Source organism: Brachionichthys hirsutus, chromosome 3 (assembly GCF_040956055.1).
Source record: "Brachionichthys hirsutus isolate HB-005 chromosome 3, CSIRO-AGI_Bhir_v1, whole genome shotgun sequence".
Lineage (NCBI taxonomy): Eukaryota > Metazoa > Chordata > Actinopteri > Lophiiformes > Brachionichthyidae > Brachionichthys > Brachionichthys hirsutus.
This window is the reverse complement of record NC_090899.1, coordinates 2036055-2055959: the sequence shown is the minus strand read 5'-3', so window position 1 is coordinate 2055959 and position 19905 is coordinate 2036055. Positions and strand designations below refer to the sequence as shown.

Sequence of the window (19905 nt, the reverse complement as noted above, 5' to 3'; positions counted from 1 at the left end):
TGTAATACATGCTACTGTGTGACTGTACTTGTACTCTAACATTCTATCTAATAAATATATTCATCATCATCATCATGTCGCACCTTTCTCATCAGCCATGAGAGGATCCGGCATGGATCTGCTGTGGAGGATCCTCGCAGCGCTCAGCTTCGACTGCTTCAAGGATTCATCGTCGTCCAGGTGAGCAGCGATCGATCAACCTGCAGCCGATCGATCAACCTGCAGCAGATCGATCGCCTTGCAGCAGATCGATCACCGTGCAGCAGATCGATTCCCTTCCAGAACGCGAGCTCTCGTTTAATGTTAACTTTAAAACGTTTCAGTCCAAACGACGCAGAAACAAATGATTCTTCCTTTTCGGATAGGAGGAAACGTCACCCTTTCTTCAGTTGTTATGACAACAGGCTTTCCTGCTGTCGCTATTCGCGCTCGCTGTTTAGCAGCTCGTCTCCTCCTGAAGGCCACGTGGTGTAAAACACAAAACAATGTTAACCTGTCAAATGAAGCACCTGCAAAGTCCGCAGATTCACCCTTTGTGACTATTTTCACAAGTTTGGAGGTTAAATAAAGGCATTCAGGAACGACATGTTTGATCCAGGTGCTGCTTAACATGCACGCGCAACAGACGGTCTCCAGCTGATTATTGAGCAATCAGTCGGCCCCGCCCTCCCTGATCAGGTCCCGTTGTACCGGTTATTTATGCTGCTGGAAAATAATTACTATAATAATATTACTATAGTAATAATTAGTGCACAGAGGCCGATCCCTGCTGCTTTCAATGCGTCTCCAGTGCAACGACCGCATCAGTTAAATTCTTATTTCTATAGCGCCAGATCACAACAGGAAGTCGTCTCAAGGCTTTACAGGAGGAGCAGGGAAAGACAGAACCCAACTGGACCCACGAGGGCAAGAACTTTGGCAATGGAGGCAAGGAAAAACTTCCCTTTAACAGGCAGAAACCTTGGACAGAACCTAAGGCTCATAGTGGGCGGGTCTGTCTGGACCGGCTGGGTTGAGAGAAAGAGAGCGAGAGAGAGAGAAAGACAGGTAGGAGAGTGATAAAGTGATAGAGAGACAGAGCAGAAGGAGACAAAAACAAAATGTATAAAACAGAAGTGTTCTGCAGATTAGAAGCTCAGTGTGTGTGTGCCCCCCATGCCCCCCCTCCCCAGGTCCCCCACCAAGCAGGGCTCCAGCCAGGCCGGCAGCCTGGAGAGCAGCTCCCTGACGGGCTCCCTGTCTCTGGGCCCCGACCTGCCGCACTGCCAGGGCTGCATCTCCTACGAGGCCCGGCTGAAGCGCCTCTCCTGCGGCCACCTCTACTGCGACCCCTGCTGCGACCAGATCGTCAACCTGGCCTTCGAGGACATCGAGGGCCTGTCCGACTACCCCTGCCCAATCTGCAAGTCCATCCGCCAGCTGGGAGGCCCAGGCCCCGGCCCCGGGTTCTTCTGCAGCTCCCACAGCGAGCCCCAGCAGCAGCATATCACCGGGTAGGGGGGGGGGTTCTGATGATGGGACTTCTCGCTGCGGTTAACTCTAATTACACCTGGCGACACGTCCTCGACCTAAAGGACACCTTCCTCTTCGTTTCCTGGTCTGTGGTTCTCAGGTGTAACATGAGAATGCATGAAACTAACGCACTTTGTCTAAATTATCTTCATCAATGATTGAATCTCGACCCCCCCCCCCCCCCCCACTTCCTTTCCTCTGAAGGATGGAGAGACCGAACTGGATCGGTGAACACCTTTTTCTAGTTGCATTTCCTGTCGGACGACTTTGCACTTTGTACGTTTCCTGTGAAACACTGAAGCATTTTGCAAAAGTGTTTTATTCTCACTCCAGCAGTCGGACATTTTCATTCTACCGTCCGGTGCCATGCTGCTTTGTGTTACGGATCACATGTAAATATTTAGTTTGTTAAAAATAAAGTTTGTGAGGATGCAGATGATTTTATGAATTTCTTTTTTTTTTTATTTACCAGGATCCAAACATGCTGATACAAAAAAAAAAAAAAAAAAATGTACATCTGGCAAATCGACACGTTTGTACCAAAAACATGAAATGACAGAACAGGCGAAGCAGATCAAATGTGTAACACCCGAAAGGACAGAGACGAGCTCGCGCGTGTTTGTCTGGGGGTGACAAGCGAACGCGTCGCACCTTTAAATCTGTGAGCTGGTAATCAACGCTGATGCCTTAAATATTTACAATTTCATAATTCATAGTGCGATCAAGTGAGGTACCTTTTGGCATGAAGCGAGAAGCTTGTTCAAATACATAATGGTGCCATTTCATTGGTCCGCGGGAGCGACGCCCGCTTCACGGGAAGCGGATTTAAAGGTGCACGTCTTTGTGCTTCGAATGGAAAGCAGTCACTTCCCGAGTCCTTGACCTGAATGCCGGCTGCATGCGAACACCGATGTGCAAGGAGGAGGAAGAAGTAAGTTTCCCTTTGCTTCCGACGCCGATTTAAAAAAGGCAGAATGATGGAGGAAGTCTGCAATACTATGATCGCGTTTATCTACACGGACCGATAAGTCAAAGACGCCAGAAACATGATTATCAAGTCATTTCTACTCCTGAAGCCCTGAAACCATGTCGGTCAGGCAGAAACTTTATCCGATGTAATACTACGGCCATGACTACGAAGAATACTGTGGCCTGTCGCTGCGCCGTAGCACGCCTGAAGAGCAGAGATAGCTCTTGTTCCTTAATTCCACATTGAAGTCGGCGCTTTCAGCAACTCCAGTTCAAAAAAAAGTTTTAAATGAAAATGATTTAAACAATATTCTAATTGTCTGAAGTTCAAATACAAAAACCCAGGAATGTGTCTTTTACACATTAGGGTGATGTAATAAACACTTAAAGGGCTAGTTGCAACAGCATGACGTGCAGCCTGGACACACGGGGTCAAAGGTCAGAGCCGCAGCGTGTCCTCCCACCCAGTCGTAACCTCTTTAGACGAGCTCCCTTCCCTTCCTGCAGGCCGACGATAACCGTTTACAGCGTCGAGGTTATTGCGAGTTTCTCGGCGTGTTTAGCGACTTCAGCCCTTTGCGTTTGTCAGTGAAATATTGAGCACGAACATTTCCTTTACGGCGATACGAAACCGGGGTCACATCTTTTAGACACAGTACTGACGATGAGGAGCAGAGGGCGGAGCGACGCCACACGGGCAGGTTTGGTAATTCCCCTTCCTGGATCGGAGCGGTCCGGGTCCCATCTGAGAGCGCCGGGGCCTCAGGAAGCTATCGAGGGGCCGTTGCTCTTCGGTAGCTTGGCGTTGCTGGGCGCTGGATAGTAGCGCTGGTCAGGACGGGCCTCCGTTACCGAGGAACGGCCAAACAGGAAGGTGTGCTTGTTGCCGCCGCCGCCGCCGCCATTGCCTTTGTAAACGGGCCTGGAGGGTGGAGCCGATGCAGGCGGGGGCCCCCTGGAGGTCTGGCGGTTGGTGGAGGTAGGAGGAGGGGCCGCCCTTGGCGCCGCCGGGCCCTGAGGCCTCTGAGCCAGGAAGAGAAAGGTTCCGTTGTTGGTGTTCTGATTCAGGTTGGTGTCGGTCCAACGGGGCTCCGCCGTCTTGGTGGACACGATGGGATCCGCGTGGGACTCTCGGGCTAGCTTGTCTTTGAGTTGCTGCACCTCACGGGCTAGCCGCTCCACCGGGTGGGGGTGGTTTGCAGAGACGGGGTGGGAGAACGCCTGAGGGCGGACACAAACAGCGGCGGTTAATCCTCAACCCACTTCCTGTCGTTTAAATGGTTCGACGGATTAACTGCACGCGCCCACGCAGCCCTCGACTGTTCTTTATATCGCCATGGTGACGCTGGCAGACGAGGCTGATGAGCAGACATCGGTGTGTCTGTACACGTCCATATTTGGTGGTGGCGTCCCACCTGATTTTCATTTAATGATGGACCGGAGGCTTCCGGAAGTGTCGCGGGACAAATTCGATAAAAGCTTCGGAGGACGTCGTCCACTCGATCACACAATGACCGGTGCCATCAGGTCCACGGTTCTGCTCCAGATGCACGTTTTTTGTAAACATTTTGCTTTGCATGGAAAATTAACATATTTTGACGAAGTTAAACGTAAGTTTGCTTCACCTTCCACGTGGAAGTGGAAACTGTATTTTAATTTTCTGGATATTTCATCACACACAGCGATGATTTAAATCTAAAATCTCTTTACATTATAGTATAAAACGTCTTTCATGGGGACACCGCTACCGTACCTGTGCATGAAGCGCCCCCCGGAGGTAGCACTCCCTCCACAGCCCGACGCAGGGCCCCATGAGGAGGGGCAGCAAAGGCTCGTAGGGGTCGAGTGGCCCCTGAGGTCCAGCGGAGGACGCGAGGCCTTGGGGAACCTCGGTCAGGGCCCACGCTTTCAGCAGCCTCTCCAGGCCCGGCACGCTCTCGGAGGACGCCGCTCTCCTGTGGCTCTTCTTGTAAACGCCTGAACTGCTGCTTCGCCAGGGAACCAGGTTAGCGGGACAGGAGAAGGAGCCTCGCGAGAAGAGGAAGACCGATCCGGGGACGGCGTCCGTCACCTGGTGGGCAGACGTGTGAAGGAAAACACAAAGATTTCATATCAGATGCATGTCTCATGACTACCACTAGAGGGAGCAACAGCCTCATGCTAATCCTGAAGGAACTGAAACATGGAGGGGACGGGATCATGTCCCACTTAGAAAACGTCTCTAATAATACTTTACAATATCCTTTAAACTTTAAACTAAAGACACGAAACGCTCTCAACACGGTCGGAGGGCATCACGACGAAGTCGGCGGCCTCACCCTGTGCGTCTCCGGGTTGGTGTTGAGGTTGCCATTGAGCAGCGGCTGGAGCGCCGTTACCGGGGCGACGGGTTGGGTGAAACGGTCACGTCTGCGTCTGCTGTACTGCAGCGCCCAGTCCCAGACCGCAGGAAGAGGAGGGTCAGACGGATCGGAGGAGAAATCTGGATGTGGCGTTTCTCTCCAGCCGTTGACGGGCGTGTAGGACTGCCCGAGGCTCTGGGGGGGGGGGGGGGGGGGGAGTCATTTTAACCCTCATTACAATACGCCTTCAGGTGACGTCTGCTGCTACCTGTGAGCGTTTGCATCTCTCCCGCTGGCAGTTGGCCAGGAAGCTGGAGAAGAGCGGCAGGTGGACGCTGTCGTGCAACGCCAGCAGGAAGTCGCCCGTCAGCTGGAAGCCAGACGGATATTGGGACAGCAGCTGCCAAACGCAGTCCAGGAAGAGCAGGAAGACTGGAGCCTGCAGGCGCAGACGGAGGAGAGTCACTTCCGCTCCGCGTCGCGTAAACAGGAATATCGCTGCATACACTCTGCAGTTGCATAGCAACCGTGCACGTCAGCCGCGGCGACTTCGGACCTCCTCCTTGTCGCTGTCGCGCTGGTAGTTGACGCGGCTGTGGAAGCGGTGGCCGGCCATCACCCACTCCTTCTGCACCAGGCTCTGGAAGCCGTGCTGCGTCCGACAGTGGGGGTCGCACATCACCTGCGCCAGGCTGGACACCACGCAGCTCACGTCCCGGTCATCGGCCTCTGTTTCACGGGGAAGCAGGACGCCACAGCTGAAAGGCCTTCGCGTGGTGCACACATTATCAGCTACGTGGCTAGGCGGCCCTACCGCCGCTACGTTAGCGCTAATTACCGCCGGAGAGGAGAGGCGGGGGGGGGGGGGGGGGGTATGCAATCGCCGGCGTGCGTCTGTCCAGCTTTTAGCAAGATAACTCAAAAAGGTCACGACGGATCTGGATGACATTTTCGGGAACTTTTGGGGATGTTATCAGGAACAGATGATTCCATTTTGGTGACGATCCAGAAGAGATCCTGAATTCCGGATCACTTTGAAATGTTTGTTTGTTGACATTGCAGTCAATGGAGCTTCATTATTGACCGATGTTTATAGAATTTGACGCAGTCTTGTAGGGTGGGGGGGGGGGGTCTCTATCTCACCGCCGAATGTCATCCGGATCGGATCCGGGTCAGGTCAGGAAAAGACATTAGATTTTAACATTGAAAACCCCATTTATGGATTCAAAAATCAGTTAAAAATACAACTCTGATTCACTTTTATGTTTCCTGGTTGGCGTATAAAGATACCAAGAACAATCCAGGACCCTTTGGTGACGATCCAGATCACCATGTGGACGGCGTAAATGAGCTGATTAAAGTATTTGTATTGCTGTTGTCGGTCTATAGCGGGGCGATCCCTGCTGGGGGATTAATGAGAGGAAGGGGGCCATGAATAATGAATGGATAGAATAATATGAGCCAAGGTCCGGGTCACGTGACTCACCTTGCAGTGCCACAGTGAGGTGACCCCCACGAAGGAGGCAGGCGACCTCTGAGGCCTTCTTCAAACAGGACCTGGAGAAGGACAGGAAGGAAGCCCAAGTCCAGTTACGTCTCCTCTACTGGCCCAGATAGAAAGATATCTAGTACTTTACGTAATATCTACTCAGTTGTATACGGTTACCTGGTGTAGTCGAGCCAGCGAGTGCTTTCCAGGGTAGACAACCATTTGTCATCAGGCACCGACACAGATGTGGAAATATCTGCATAAAAAAAACCGCACGATCAGGCATTTTGTATGACGACAAAGAAAACACAAAGGCATTTATAAAAGAGCACATCATCAGCATGCATTCTGAAAGTACACAAGCGTGTTCTCTCGTATTTAATGCACGTTAGTACCCGCGTCGTGCCTGAACAGAGCTGAATGCTCACTTTAATCTTCGTTATCGAACAAGGTTGTCGTCGCTGACAGAGCGCTATTCCCGATTTAAAAAACACAACATGAGACGTTTCCATTTTCCATGTGGTTGTTTTGAAGGTTGGCTGTAAGACAGTCAGACACATCAGAGCGCCTGTTTCTGCAGGAACGTCCTCGGAGACAAAACACAGAACCGACACGTGTGATAATCAGAAACACTAACGCACAGTGTGTGAAGAAAAGTGTGAGTGTGAGAAGGGTCAGCGCTTCAGAGGGCCACGAGCTTTATCATCTCTTTGTTTACCCAACCCAGGAATGTGCTGTGTGTGCCAACGCGACAAAAGACACACACCAAAGACCATCGAACAAAGCCTGATTCGTGAAAGGCAAAAACCTTCCGGGGAAGTAATTCTACTTTCTGAAACGCACTTTGAATGAAAAACAAAAACAAAAATCAGGCTTTATATTTTATTTTAAATCAGAAAGCCTTGGTGATTTGAGTGATGCATTTAAAAAGACATTTGGGACACCATTTGGATCAGAGTTTATATGCTTTAGCTTTGGTGCTTGTGTGAACATGCGTGTTTGCTCCGGTGTGGCGTGTGGATGCGTGTGGATTCGTGTGGATCCGTGTGGTCTCCTCACCCCCCAGGCAGAGGGCCCGCAGGCGGCTGTGTGCCAGCTGGATGTCCGCGGGCGAGGGCAACTCCTCGCCCAGCTCCACCACCACACACAGAGAGGACTGGCACCCGAACAGGATGGTCTCCAGGTTCCTACAGACAGCACGGCCCGATGTTAGCGCGGGGATGATGTTTGCGTTGCTACAACAACAGTGACTAGACAATCTGTGGAAGGTCTACAGGACAGTGGGGGGGGGGGGGGGCAGCCGTGATGGACGGCTTAGACACGAGAGCCCGCGACACCGGAACCCTTTGAGACACACCTGACGTCATCTTTCTCGTGGTAGATGTTGTTCTGGAAGCTGGCCATTCGCAGAAGATCACAGCCCCGGGGGTGTCGCCAGCACCAGCGCTTCAACACAAATCACAACGTCTCCTCGCTTTAATAGCACGTTCCAGCCGGATCATACTCCCCCCCCGAGGCGCTGCACCGGTGTTCATCTCGTAATTTGTGTCTCAGGATTGTTAATAAGAAGAGAAGCTGTGCTGCAGTGGGAATAATTTTATATTATAAAGCTTGACGGACAGGTTCTCGTTTTAAAACTGTTTGTTTGCCTCGTTCTTTTTTGCACAAAAATCCAAATCCAGACTTTGCATCGACGGGTCCAGTTGAGAAGCTCGAGCCTTTTGGACCTTTGGCGTGTTTGTTTAGCAGCTTAACCGTTTAAATACTCAGATGTGGTTTATTCCATAGCGACAGAGTCGCTAAATTTTTTATACTGATGCACACAAACTGTGAGACCTTTCATACAAAAGCTGAAAAGAAAATCCTGAAACGCTTCACAATCATGAAAAAGTGCGTCTCGGCACCGAGTTCACTCACAGGGATGCGTCCTTCGTTGAAGTGGGCAAAGCTTTTCTTCAGCTCGGTGTCTAAAACCTTCTGCGGAACCACGATGAAGCGAGGCAGGCTGAGGAGAAGCACAAAGGCGGCTCGGCTTCAGACGCTTTAATCAGGGGATCAACCGGAGCTTTGCTCGACGTGCTCAGTTTGAATACAGCGGTTCTGAGACTCATTTAGTTCCAGGAGACAATCAGAGAGGATATCTGGGACGTCAACTGTCCACAAAGACGCTCCTGTCCTGCAGGAATCTACCTGGTGGACATCTCAAAGCGGTCGTTGACTGAGCTGACTCGCCAGCCCGTGGCCCCGCATCTCTCCAGCTCTTGCTCCCAGTCTGAGGAAGACTCATACCAGTTCATGTGGGCGTCTCGGCGACGGTTGCTTAGAAACTGCTTCATTTCTGGAGGAAGAAAGAGATCACTTTTTTTTTTCTTTAAAAAATCATCAAAATACAACGCCGGTTTCCAGCAGGCAGGATGAATCCATGGGCTCTGCTACCCGAGTTTTTAAGGTTACAGTCGTGGTTAACAAGGCACATCACCATGGCAACATTCTGCACACTTCATCTAGAGCAAGTTGTTTGAAATAGCAGATAAAAGCACCGCCTCCTGAAGATGTTGTGGAGCTCGGTGCACAGAACCAGAGAGCCGTAGGTTTCGTGTCATTTTGTCGGGATTCACAAAAGGCATCTAAACGGTACCTTACGGATCCGATTACGCACGGTCATGACACGATCACCGGCACGGCGCGCGTGTCTCGACTGGATTGACTGATAACTAACAATAGCAAGGTAACAAATACACTGAGTGTTTTAAGATCAGAGCAGACCCCCCCCCCCGTCCTGAACCCAAATGAAAAACAACCGATAGTGAACGAAGATGAACTGTTGGTGTCCATTCTGCAGAGATAAAGCAGAGCACTGTCCACACACTGGACACACTTGACCCCTGGGCCAGAGTCGGATCGTGGGTTATCTAGAGACTCGTTTCAGAGGGGGGGGGGGGGGGGGGGGGGGTCGCTTGCATTATTTATCAGACAGCTGACATGCCATCCCTCGTCGGGTCGGCCTAGCGTAGCTTCAACATAGCATAATGCACCCTATAGAACAAAGGACTCCTTTTATTCTATGTGACGGAGGAGAACAGCTAAGCGTTTAATAAGTGCTACGTTCTCTAACAGAGTTCTTCCGCTTTAAGAACCCAGATTAGGTTTATTTACTGTGGCGTAATATTTCACTCTGTGCTTTTTTTAATCACTGACCCGATCAGCCGTTGATAACTCCGGTGAGCCTCCCCGTGAATCCGCAGAAGGGCTCTCCTTACACCTGGCCACGCTTTGCGGGTTTTTCAAGGCTTCGAGTGTTGCTGACCTCGGAGTGCGTGAGCGCCATACGAGCTACTGTCGTCCTCACGAAACCCTGCTTCCTGTTCGATAGTCTCTCGAGTGTTAAACGACGCAAGCACGCCATCACGAAGGTAAGAGGGTTCCGTGGACGCGCTTGTTCCTGGTGCCGCGCGGTGAAAATCGGTGAGAACAGATCCGAGGACGAGACGCCAGCAGCCGAGTCTGGGAGTCGGTACGTGATTGAGGTTTCAGAATTCACACGGGCCGTTGCGTCTCACTTTCGCATGCATCCATTTACTCACCTACGCTTCCGAGGGCTGCGTTTTGGAACGATAACACGGACCCTGGTTTGGGAGGCTGGTAGGTCTTGGCGATGGTGTAAGTTATCTGAGGAGGGAAGCCACAGATCAGCAATGCCCTGCAGAGTCAGATCAAAGGGCTGCGGTGCAGATCGGCTCCTCCACCCAGAGGTCTTAAGGCTCAGAAATGATTGAAGAACTCTGTGACGGCAACAGGAGCCGCCGCTCCAGGACATGTCAGAGACACCTTCAGCAAGAATTCCAATTATACAAAGTGGACCGAGCACAACTCTGATTGAAAACAGCAAAAGAGATTCAAATTAAATCTGTAAAAAAAAAAAAAAAGCTTTACTGTCGTTACTCCCCAAGAGTCACGCTTTAATTAAATGGTCATCTGCATTTTCCTGTTAGTAAACCGTGCATAAACAAGTTCAGGATCTGTGCATGTTGGATATTTAATCCGGAGCCGGAACAAGTGAAGCACGGGAAGCGATCGGTGGAGGACACGCACCTCCAGGACTTGTGTGTCCGGAGTGAGGCGGTCGAACAGGAAGCAGACGACTCTCAGGTCCCGGCAGTAAAGCACCAGCTCCTCAGGAGTGAACTTCAGCGACGAGTTTGAGGTCACCAGCTTGGTTCTGTTCGGACCCACTGCGACACGGGGGGGGGGGGGGGATTAAACATTTCAGCGCAAAATAACTCGAGCGCTGCACTAAATAAAAAACTGTGGCTTTCGGTTTTACTCACCAACCACCACCTTCTCGATGGAAGCCAAAGCCACGTCATGATCTCCTAGAAGCACCGGCTCCGCGTTGTCCTAGCATCATGTTAAATGGGCTTATCATTCCTGTCTTTTTTTGTATGTTTACTTCTCAGAGAGACTCACATCCGGTTTGGGGCCGTCCTGGGGCACGAAGGCCACTCTGAAGTGGGTGCAGAAGAGGGTCCCGGAGAGCCAACCTCTTCCTTCGCTCGCCGTCAGCTTCTTTCTGACCATAACGGCTCTCTGAAGCACGCACTCGCCTGCCACAAAAGGAACGTCGCCGTGATTCATGGAGGTCAGGTGAGGGGGTTCTAGTCTCGTACCTGCGTGTCTGACGGAATCGCATGGCTGTGTGTGAGTGCACGGGCGGGGGCTTCTAGTGAGCATACATAACAGGAAGTGAACAGAGACGAGGGAGACGACATGAAGGAAGTTCAAGGAGGGGCTCCTTGAAATGAATCGTCAAATGAAATATGGCATCGACAGATTAAAATAAAAAACAATCCTTTAATTGGTAAGGCAGGAAGACATTCCAGGACAAATCTTACAAAAAATAAACTTTCCCCCACAAAAAAACATCCGACACGCAAACATCGACGTGCACAAAGCGCCACGGAGGCAAAACCAAATGAGAGAATAGTGTCACCGAAACACGGCAGTGAGACGGCACAGTTATAACATTCTCCCACAGGAATACAAAGGCTACGCCAACGAGTCTGTGGGTTCCCATAGAAACAGCACAGGGAAAGGGTAACCGCCAAGAAAGTGGCCTGTTTGTCCAAAGAGAAGAGGCCGGACGCAGAGCAGTGCAAATGTTTTCACTCTCCACTCAGACGGCCATGAAAAAGGCGAGAAAAGACTCGAGAACTGAAAAAACAGTCGGGGGGGGGGTCGCTGCACATGTGGCAACGAACCGACGCGGAACTCAAACCAACAGTCAGATCTCAGTCTCTGTGGAACGCTACCGCCGGCTCGCAGCTTAATGGGTGGCTTCTGGGATACCGAGGCTCAAAACAGGAAGTAGCCGTACCGACACATCAAACACTTGTTTATGCTTCCAGAACCATCATTTGCGATCGCACGGGAGGAGTCTGAATCCCCGGGTGTGCTTGCGTGATTACGTTTAAGCCCTCCTCGGCCGCCATTAAAAACTGTGGACTGGGTTATCAATTAAAGCAGCGATTTCAGACCCTTAACGGGCAGCGAGGGACCCCTTTGTTTACCACTCGTCTCTTTAAAAACGAACATTCTGTGGCTTCGCATCCCTTGTTTACACGTCTCCCCCCCCCCGGGGCGCAGCAGAGCCGAAAGCATTCCCGTAGCCTGAAGACTGTAAGACAGAGGGAGAGAAGAATACGGGGAACCAGAGGCTCGTCTTCGGTGAGATTTAAGAGGACTGCGACAGGAAGCAGAAAGCGTTTACGAGACAGTCGTCCTTTAATCGACTGCAATCTTTATTCCCCCTGCAGGGCCCCCGACAACAGTTTAACGACGCAGCTGCACTGCTGCTTAAAGTCAAATTAACCCCCCCCAAATCAACAATAAACAGCCGTCTGCTGTCTGTGAGCCGATGCGAGTGGGATGCATTTGACAGAGTTAGCTACGGAGAACGCGAGAGGAAGACGGGACCAAAATAAAACGCTGCGCTGAACCAGCGGGAGAAGCTGCACGGCGGCGCTTCATTAGCCGGAACCCCCAGCAGCCCCCATTTATCACCCGTGTTTGCAGAGTCGAGTCCCGCACGGGAGGAGTCCCCCCCCCCCCCCCCCAAGTTTGAGCGTGACTTTTCCCTTCACGGTTTCTGTTGACGTTGCGGTCGCTGGCTCGGACATGAAGATCGAGCGGCCTGAAGCGTGCCTGAGAAAATGCAGCCGAGCGAGATCCGAGCCGCATGCAGCCTCCGCTTCTTTTGTCTCCGTCCACATTCGCTCCTCGGTGCCAACCGGGATGCGGATCGAGAGCTTCCTGACGTCCTCGTCCCATTGTGAGGAGAAAATAGAGATCAGACAAGTCGCCTGTCAGCTTTTAATCCAACAGTAACATAAGAGGGGGGGGGGGGGGGTCCTGGCCTCTTGGCTTTGTGAGTAAATGGGCAGTTTAAGCCTCCCTCATTCAAAGCATTGAAGGGGGACATGATCCACCTGCGGCTGACCCGAGCCGGCCGCCCCCCTGCAGTCCGGCTCGGGTTCTGCAGCCTCCGTGTCACATGAGAACAGCGAACGCAGGCGGGACCGACGGGACGACTTCTGCAAACGCGGCTGTAGTTTCAGAATTCCAAGGTTGTCGTCAATTTACGAGCGGATCCATTCAAAGGCAACATACAACGTCCCAACGCCGGCATCGGGAGTGTTCGTAATCCGGTTTTCAGGAGGCCGGGTGACCAGCGGCCCGTCCTTTCGCCGTGCATTTGGGTAGACAGAAAGGGAGAAAGAGAGGCTGCAGGTGCGACTTGAGCCTTTTCACGCCGACTCGCGACTCCGTTGTGTCCAAAAGTGAACTTGTTCTCACAAATCGCTTAAAACACTTTCTCGACCGCACGCAGAGACGAGGGATAGATTGCCACTCCTGAAATTTAAAAAGAAATATCCGAAACATAACAGGATGCTAAGCTAAGCAGGCTAACAGGAAGTATTTAAAGTTCATAGAACAGTTGAGGTGGGTCATAATGGAAAACAGGAGGAGGACAATCTTGCCGATACGCTTTTATCCTGCCTGGCTTTAATCTAAGTTATGGAAAACCTGTGATTCTGGAATGTGGAGAAAGAAACAAAAAAGGACAGTTTTGGAGAATTAAATAAAATGGGAAGAGTAAAAAAATTGTTGGCATTTCACAGCGAACCGCTAACGGCTAATAGGATCGCTGGGAGTAACTTCAAGGACCGGGAAGGAATCTGAAGCATCTGATGAAAAACTAATTAGACGAGTTCTTTCCCTGCGATCACAGAATTTGTCCGCAGATTCGAGCTCGCCGTTTTGTAATAAACCTTCCTGTCCCACTACGAGGGACCCGGTTTCCCCCCATTGTGAGCATTTCAGAGTTTTTTTTGATTGTTTTTATCTTACCCGGGAGGCAGCGGAGGCCGAACACATCTCGACTCCTGGAGTTCACCCCGCTCTGGCTCAGCATCCTCTCCTGTTGGCGACACAGACGGATGCCTTGTGATTATTAGAGCCTTTGCTATTCTGACGACTCGTTTTTCTTACCATGATTCAGATGAGAATCATGGTTTTTATTTCCGACTCGTGTCCACAGACTTGAGCCCGTTTAGTCAAACGGGCCCCACAGAACCCACTGGACACACGGACCGGACCGAACGCCGCCTCTGTTCTTGCTGATTGCATTTAAAGTACGGCCCTGCCTGCTTCTCTCATCTGGCTCGTCTCAATGGACTCATTTTCAAAAGACAAAGAAACAAAGCCAAACCACACAATGCTCCGTGTTTCCCAAGATTCCCAAGTTTCCATGCGAATGTTTGTGCCTTCTCTTCCCATAATAGTCACGAGGTCTCGTATACTTAGAGACGCTTCTACAAGCACAATCCGACCAGCAGAGGTTTCTAGAACCAGACTGAGCTCACTTGCACATATGCTTCCACTTTACTCCGCTTCTAACCCCCCCCCCCCCCCCCCCCCTCTGTGAAGACCATTTACATTTCTTGGCTTGAAATCCCATAATACACAAAGACCTGCAATGTGAGAGGAGGATATGATTATACAGGTGGTGGACGAGCCTTACAGTGGGACAGAGTTCTGCTTGCAGCTCTGCTCATTGCGAGCGTTCAAAAGACACACAAGGAACGTTTAACATTTGCTTTGTACAGGATTTTGGAGGATGCAGATGCAGACACAACAGAAACCTGGAGATCTGGCTCTCTTCTAGATGTTCACCAGGTTTTTACGGTGGCCTATAAAGGACAAACCAAACACTGGCTCTTTTGCATATTTAGCTCTGTCTAAATCCCACAGACTAGACCTTAAACTAGTTCAATATTGCACACAAAGAAAGAAACGTAGACTCCTCTACTATTAAAGTCTGCTTGGGCCGAGTGAGCCGTGACGGCGGCTATAAAAACACAGAATGGCTTTGATAAATCTGAATTAAATGAGCTACGCCTCTGATATCTGGAATAAACAACAACAAAAATTCTCCAAGAGCATGGACAGTTCTCTCCGACCTATATTTGTGTGTTCGGAAAACAAGATACGGTTCCAAAATATTAAGGGCCAAATTAAAAGGTTGAAAAAGCTCCGTGTTGACACAAAAATAATAAAAAGGGTTTCTTGATTATGAGGCAGGACAATATTTTTGTTTTTACGAGACCGACTTTCTGCTTGCCGGAGCTTTGTGCATTTTATTTTCCATCTGGCTTAGGATTTTTCTCACAACACCCACAGAGACGCCACAGCGAAATTCCTTAAGCCGATTTAAGAACTTCAGAGGCTGTTCAGCTCATCATGTTGTCCATTTCAGTCTTTTATCTTTGAACATTATCGAGATAAAAAAAAAAAACACCCAACAACAACGGGGCCGGTGGGTTGTGGAAGGTCAGGAAATCCAGTTAATGATATTGCGATGCAGAAGGTGAAGAACTTCCCGGCCTGGATTCGTGCTGCAAAACGTGATAAGAGTGATATCAGGAATTTAACGTGACAGAAATTCATTCGAGTCCAGAATAAATGTTCTACAGGAAATTCAGCAGACTTGACTTTTGATTTAGTTCCATCTTTCAATCCCTTTCTCCTCTGTGCTGCCTCTGTTGAATCCTTGCACCCGCCCTCCATCCTCAGGGCCAGCGTCCAGAGGCTTATTGCAGTTTCCATTGCTCGTGGCTTCCCCTCGCTGCCGTGGCCAGACGTCTGCAGCGAGCGCGTTTGTTACCGGGACTGGAATATAACTCTGGGATGACACAGCGACGTTTTTGAATAAAGTTTCTGCCCCAATAATCTGAAGCTGGAAAGAACAGATTATTCTATTCCATCCCAAACCACCCGGCGGACCTTTAGCATCCATTGTTAAAGCGAACAATGCCGAGTCTCTTTTGAAAGCTGTGCCTACTGAGATGGGGTCTGAATAAAACGGCCAGACAAGTCCATTGGCTTCACGCTGCGATTCATTCCCTCACATGAATAGGGACAGTCATGCGGCTTTGTGAGCTGGACTGGAAGGAAAACAAGGACATGAGGTCGTTTCGCTAAATGAGGCCCAGTTTGGAGTTTGTCACAACATTCAGAATGCAGCCGGATTTCTTTTTTTTTTTTTTTTTTTACATTGGGCAGGGAGTTTTCACCGCCTGTCAGAGGATTCGGATTCTTCTTTCATAACGTCGGGAGGGCTGCCGGGGGCTCAGGCAGACCACTCTGCCACTAAAATGTGTGTCCATCGACAGCAATATGTCCTCCACTTGGTCTCTGAAGCACAGATGTGTCTCTCAACCCCCTCATATTCTCATTAAAACTAAATCAGTGCAGGGTGTCGGCTTGAATTCTTTCAGCTCCACTCTGACAGCTGAAGCCCCACGAGTCCGAAGACCCGGACCTTTTGCAAGTGAATAGAGCTACTGGTTAATTATCGCCCAGTGCCAGATGGATCCACACCCCCCAAAGGGACCATAAATCTGCCCCGGCTTGAAGAAGAGGCTCATTGTTGGGCTGTTCCAGCGGTGGAAGCTCCGGGCCTGACTGATAGCATGCCGCCTGGGTCCGATGGGAACGGGTGTGGGAGAATGCGCTCCTTTTATCTTCCTTTAATCTTCCTTTAATCTTCAGCTTCTGTGAATAAAGCTCAGATGATCCCTCCCCTCTGACATTCTGGCTTCTGTTGAGCTTTGTGCTGCGTGGCTGCTTCAAAGCAGGCTGGGAGACGCAGATAGAGCAAACCCAGGAGGAGAGGCTCAGGCTCTGAGCATCACTACGAAGCATCGCTAGTCATCGGTCAAGAAAACGCCGAAACGTCTCCATGTCAGTCGTTAATTACGTTGGTTTTTTTTGATTAGTTGAACCTGGGGGAACATTGATGAGCAGCCACGTAGCTGTTAGCTACCAGAGCTAACACGGTAGAGTGAAGTTTACTATACGCTAACTCATCCACTGCCTGAGGTCAGGCGGGTCATCGTGTAGAAGCCTACTGGTTTGCATGGCCGCTAACGGCCTAGTAAATGTTAAACGCATCATTTTCTGGTGTTGGTGCTAGCGCTAGCGCTGTTGGCTAAACCCAATTTGGAAGTGAGAAAGAAAACACAAAACAAATCGCCGCGTGGATGAGGGAATTTAATGCCAAGCGCCACCATCAGGCCAGCCTAAAGTTTAACAGCATCAATGGAATGCTGGTTCCACAAATCAAAACTCGGGTCATACGAATCTGCCTCCCGACTCAAGAACCGAGGACTCCACAGTACATGCAAACCGTAAAGCCACCCGGTACAGATTCGGCCCGGGACTGGATCCAGTTTTCAGAAAGGAGACTGAATTCGAGCTCATGGAAGAGAGAGAGAAACCCACAGAAGCGTGTGTGGGTGGCCCGAGCCTTCAAACCGCCAGCCTGCTACGCTACGCTAACGACCACATCACGGGCACAGCCACATCCCGCCACGTTTGGACAAAAAGGGTTCCACTGGGTGGGGGGGGGGGAGGGGTTGCCATTATTGCTATGCATCGAACTCGTGATTAAATTCAAAGCTACCCCCCCCCCCCCCCTCCAAACCCCTGTCTCCATGGCGACAGCCAGATGTGCAGAGGAAATATAATCCCCATCTACATGCGTCCCGAGGGCGCAGTGAAGACACACGCGTTCCCGTTTCACCCTGGGGCTGCTGAAAATACCGAAAGGACGCACTTGTATGCGCGTCTTTATTTTGTGGACACATTGTGTTGCGTCCCCCATCCAGTTTAAGAGTCGTTCTCTCAGGTGCAATTCTTTTTATCATCAGGAAACCGTTCAGAGCTTTGTCCATAAACGTGGCTGAAGATTTACTGGCCTTTTAGCGGCATTATGAGCTCTTCACGGTAATTATACCTCTCCCTGCTTTCAGAGGAGGAAACAGCAGCCCGGCGCAGCTTTGTCTCCGTCTCCTGTACCGAGTCAAGACCAAAAACAACACAGAGACGGTCCACATTTAACTCTCAGGGACTTCAGGTCTCGAATTCTGAACTCCCTTGAATGCATTTATAGCTCTGCAAGGATGAATGCTGGTTGGTGTTTCCTGCATCATGGCGAAAAAGCTAAACTAGCAAAAACTTTATGCTGGCTGACGTGCAAATCACAATCCATCCCTCCATCCATCCATCCATCCATCCATCCCTTTCCTATTACCGCTCGTCCTTGATAGAGTTGCAGGGATGATGGAACCAGCTGATAGGACAGGATTTAATCACAGAGAAGGAAAACACACAACTACCTCTGGTACACCATGTTCTGGATACAAAACCCAGGAGGAGGACCGGGCAGATTCCAAACAGAAAGGTCTGGACTCGAGCCCAGAGTCGACAGTTCGAATCCCCCCCCCCCCCCCAACACTGGACAGACCTCGACAGTCATTGCGTGTGAAAGTTACACAACCCAGAAACTCTCTCCTCAAACGGAAGCTTTCAGGAGCCCCTTCCGTGGCCAGAAAAGGTTAACATTTAAAATTTAAATTTAAACAGAAATGCATCAAAATGCTTCAAGGAAAATACATAAAATTGTGTCTGTATGGAAGGAGAGGGAAAAATATAGTCGCAATTAGTATTTTACTCAGGCGTGGTTTCTAAATACCCAAATTGTAGTTCTATTCTGCGGTCACGCGACAATATAAACAACTTATTAATGCTAGGCTAACCCGCTAGCCAAACGTTACCTTACCTTGATATCTGGGAGCATTTGTCTCACTTTGAACGTCGTTTTAGATCCCGTCAACATTTTTGGACGACCCGACTTGATTTGGAAAACAAAGGAGTGGATTAAACAAACATTAAAAAAAAGATGCGGAGGGCAGCGGTGGCTGGGTTAGCGTCCTCCTCTCCTCAAAAGCCCGTCAGAAAGCGAGGAGCTGTCCCGGGTCCGGTTAGCCTGTGTCACCGGCGGCTCCTCCGAATGAGGCGCAGCTCTATTCATCGCGGACAGCGTCCATGTACCGACCGCAGAGCTGACGACAGCCGCCACTCGTTAAAGCGCCGTTATTAACGGAGAGACGTGTGTGTTCGCGCTTACCGCTACTTTCCTATCCATCGCTCTGTTTGTTTATTCCTTCGCCATAGCGAAACAAACCTTGGTGGGGGGAAAAAAGAAAAAAATATGTAGCGGTGGAGCTTCTTAAAGGGCCAGTACACCCGCTGGGCGTTCACTTACGCGCGTTGTTGGTAATCCCCCCCCCCCCCTTCAGTTAACACTTGAACGCACCACGATTCAGCGCGGAGCCCGCAGTTGTGAATGTTTATTACATTAATACAGAAAATAAAAAGTATAACATAATAAATTATTCAATGTAAATAGTTCGGTAGTACACGAGCGATTGGTACTTTATTCAGAATACTTTTGTATTTTATAAACATTTGTCAATATCGTTTTGCCCAACAATCCTTATGTTTTGTTCCTCATTCTCACACTTTGATGTTGCTTTTCACATGTTTGTAGTGAATCTCAATGTTCGCCGCAACATGACCTGTTTGGCCTAATGTGACTTTTGGAAAGAATTGCCATGGAGCGAACTGTTCGTAAAAGTAAATGCCATTGCTGATAATTGATCAAAATAGCCTCTTTTTAGTCAGCTTTACCTTTTTTCTCCTGATCCTTTGGCGGGTCTGCACAAGGTCTGGCCTCTTCTCTCACACCAGTAAAAATAAATAAACCAACAGCTTTATTTGAGCGGTCAAATTCAAAAGAAATTCCTTTAGAGCAAGAGCAGGGAAAGGCTGAATATCCAGAGCAGAACCCCCGTCCTGTTGAGCAGGTGGGGAGACGCTGTCCTTGTGAACTATAATAGAGAGGTCTGGATTTTTACAGCATGGGAAACTGTTCAATAATATATAAGGGTCTCCAATTTCGTTGATACATAAAACAGCCCCACTGGGCCTGGCATCGTCTGAGCAGCAGTTCTTCAATGATATATGATGCAAAAGGTTCAAGGTAATGCAGAATATGAATGTTTTCATTAAACTATGTTTAAGCTCTGTGCTTTTCCTTCACATTTTGGAGACATGCAACAGTAAACCTGCAGAGGGACAGATTTTCAAACGAGTCTGAAGGCAGTTTCGGGTTTAAGACAGTGAAATAAA

At 49.9% G+C, this 19905-nt stretch overlaps 1 protein-coding gene across 1 annotated transcript; it reads right to left on the bottom strand.

Moving 5' to 3' along the window:
• Positions 1-1886: 1886 nt before the first annotated feature.
• mtmr11 (myotubularin related protein 11) lies at positions 1887-18550 on the bottom strand. The gene is made up of 17 exons (XM_068755709.1): positions 18494-18550; positions 13720-13789; positions 10780-10916; positions 10641-10710; positions 10405-10544; positions 9897-9981; positions 8503-8650; positions 8230-8317; positions 7670-7758; positions 7372-7499; positions 6490-6568; positions 6310-6380; positions 5380-5552; positions 5092-5262; positions 4800-5018; positions 4235-4552; positions 1887-3702 (listed from the first exon to the last, which is right to left on the bottom strand). The coding sequence occupies exons 1-17, from the start codon at positions 18548-18550 to the stop codon at positions 3244-3246; spliced, it is 2502 nt and encodes an 833-aa protein (XP_068611810.1). The 3' UTR covers positions 1887-3243.
• Positions 18551-19905: the final 1355 nt, after the last annotated feature.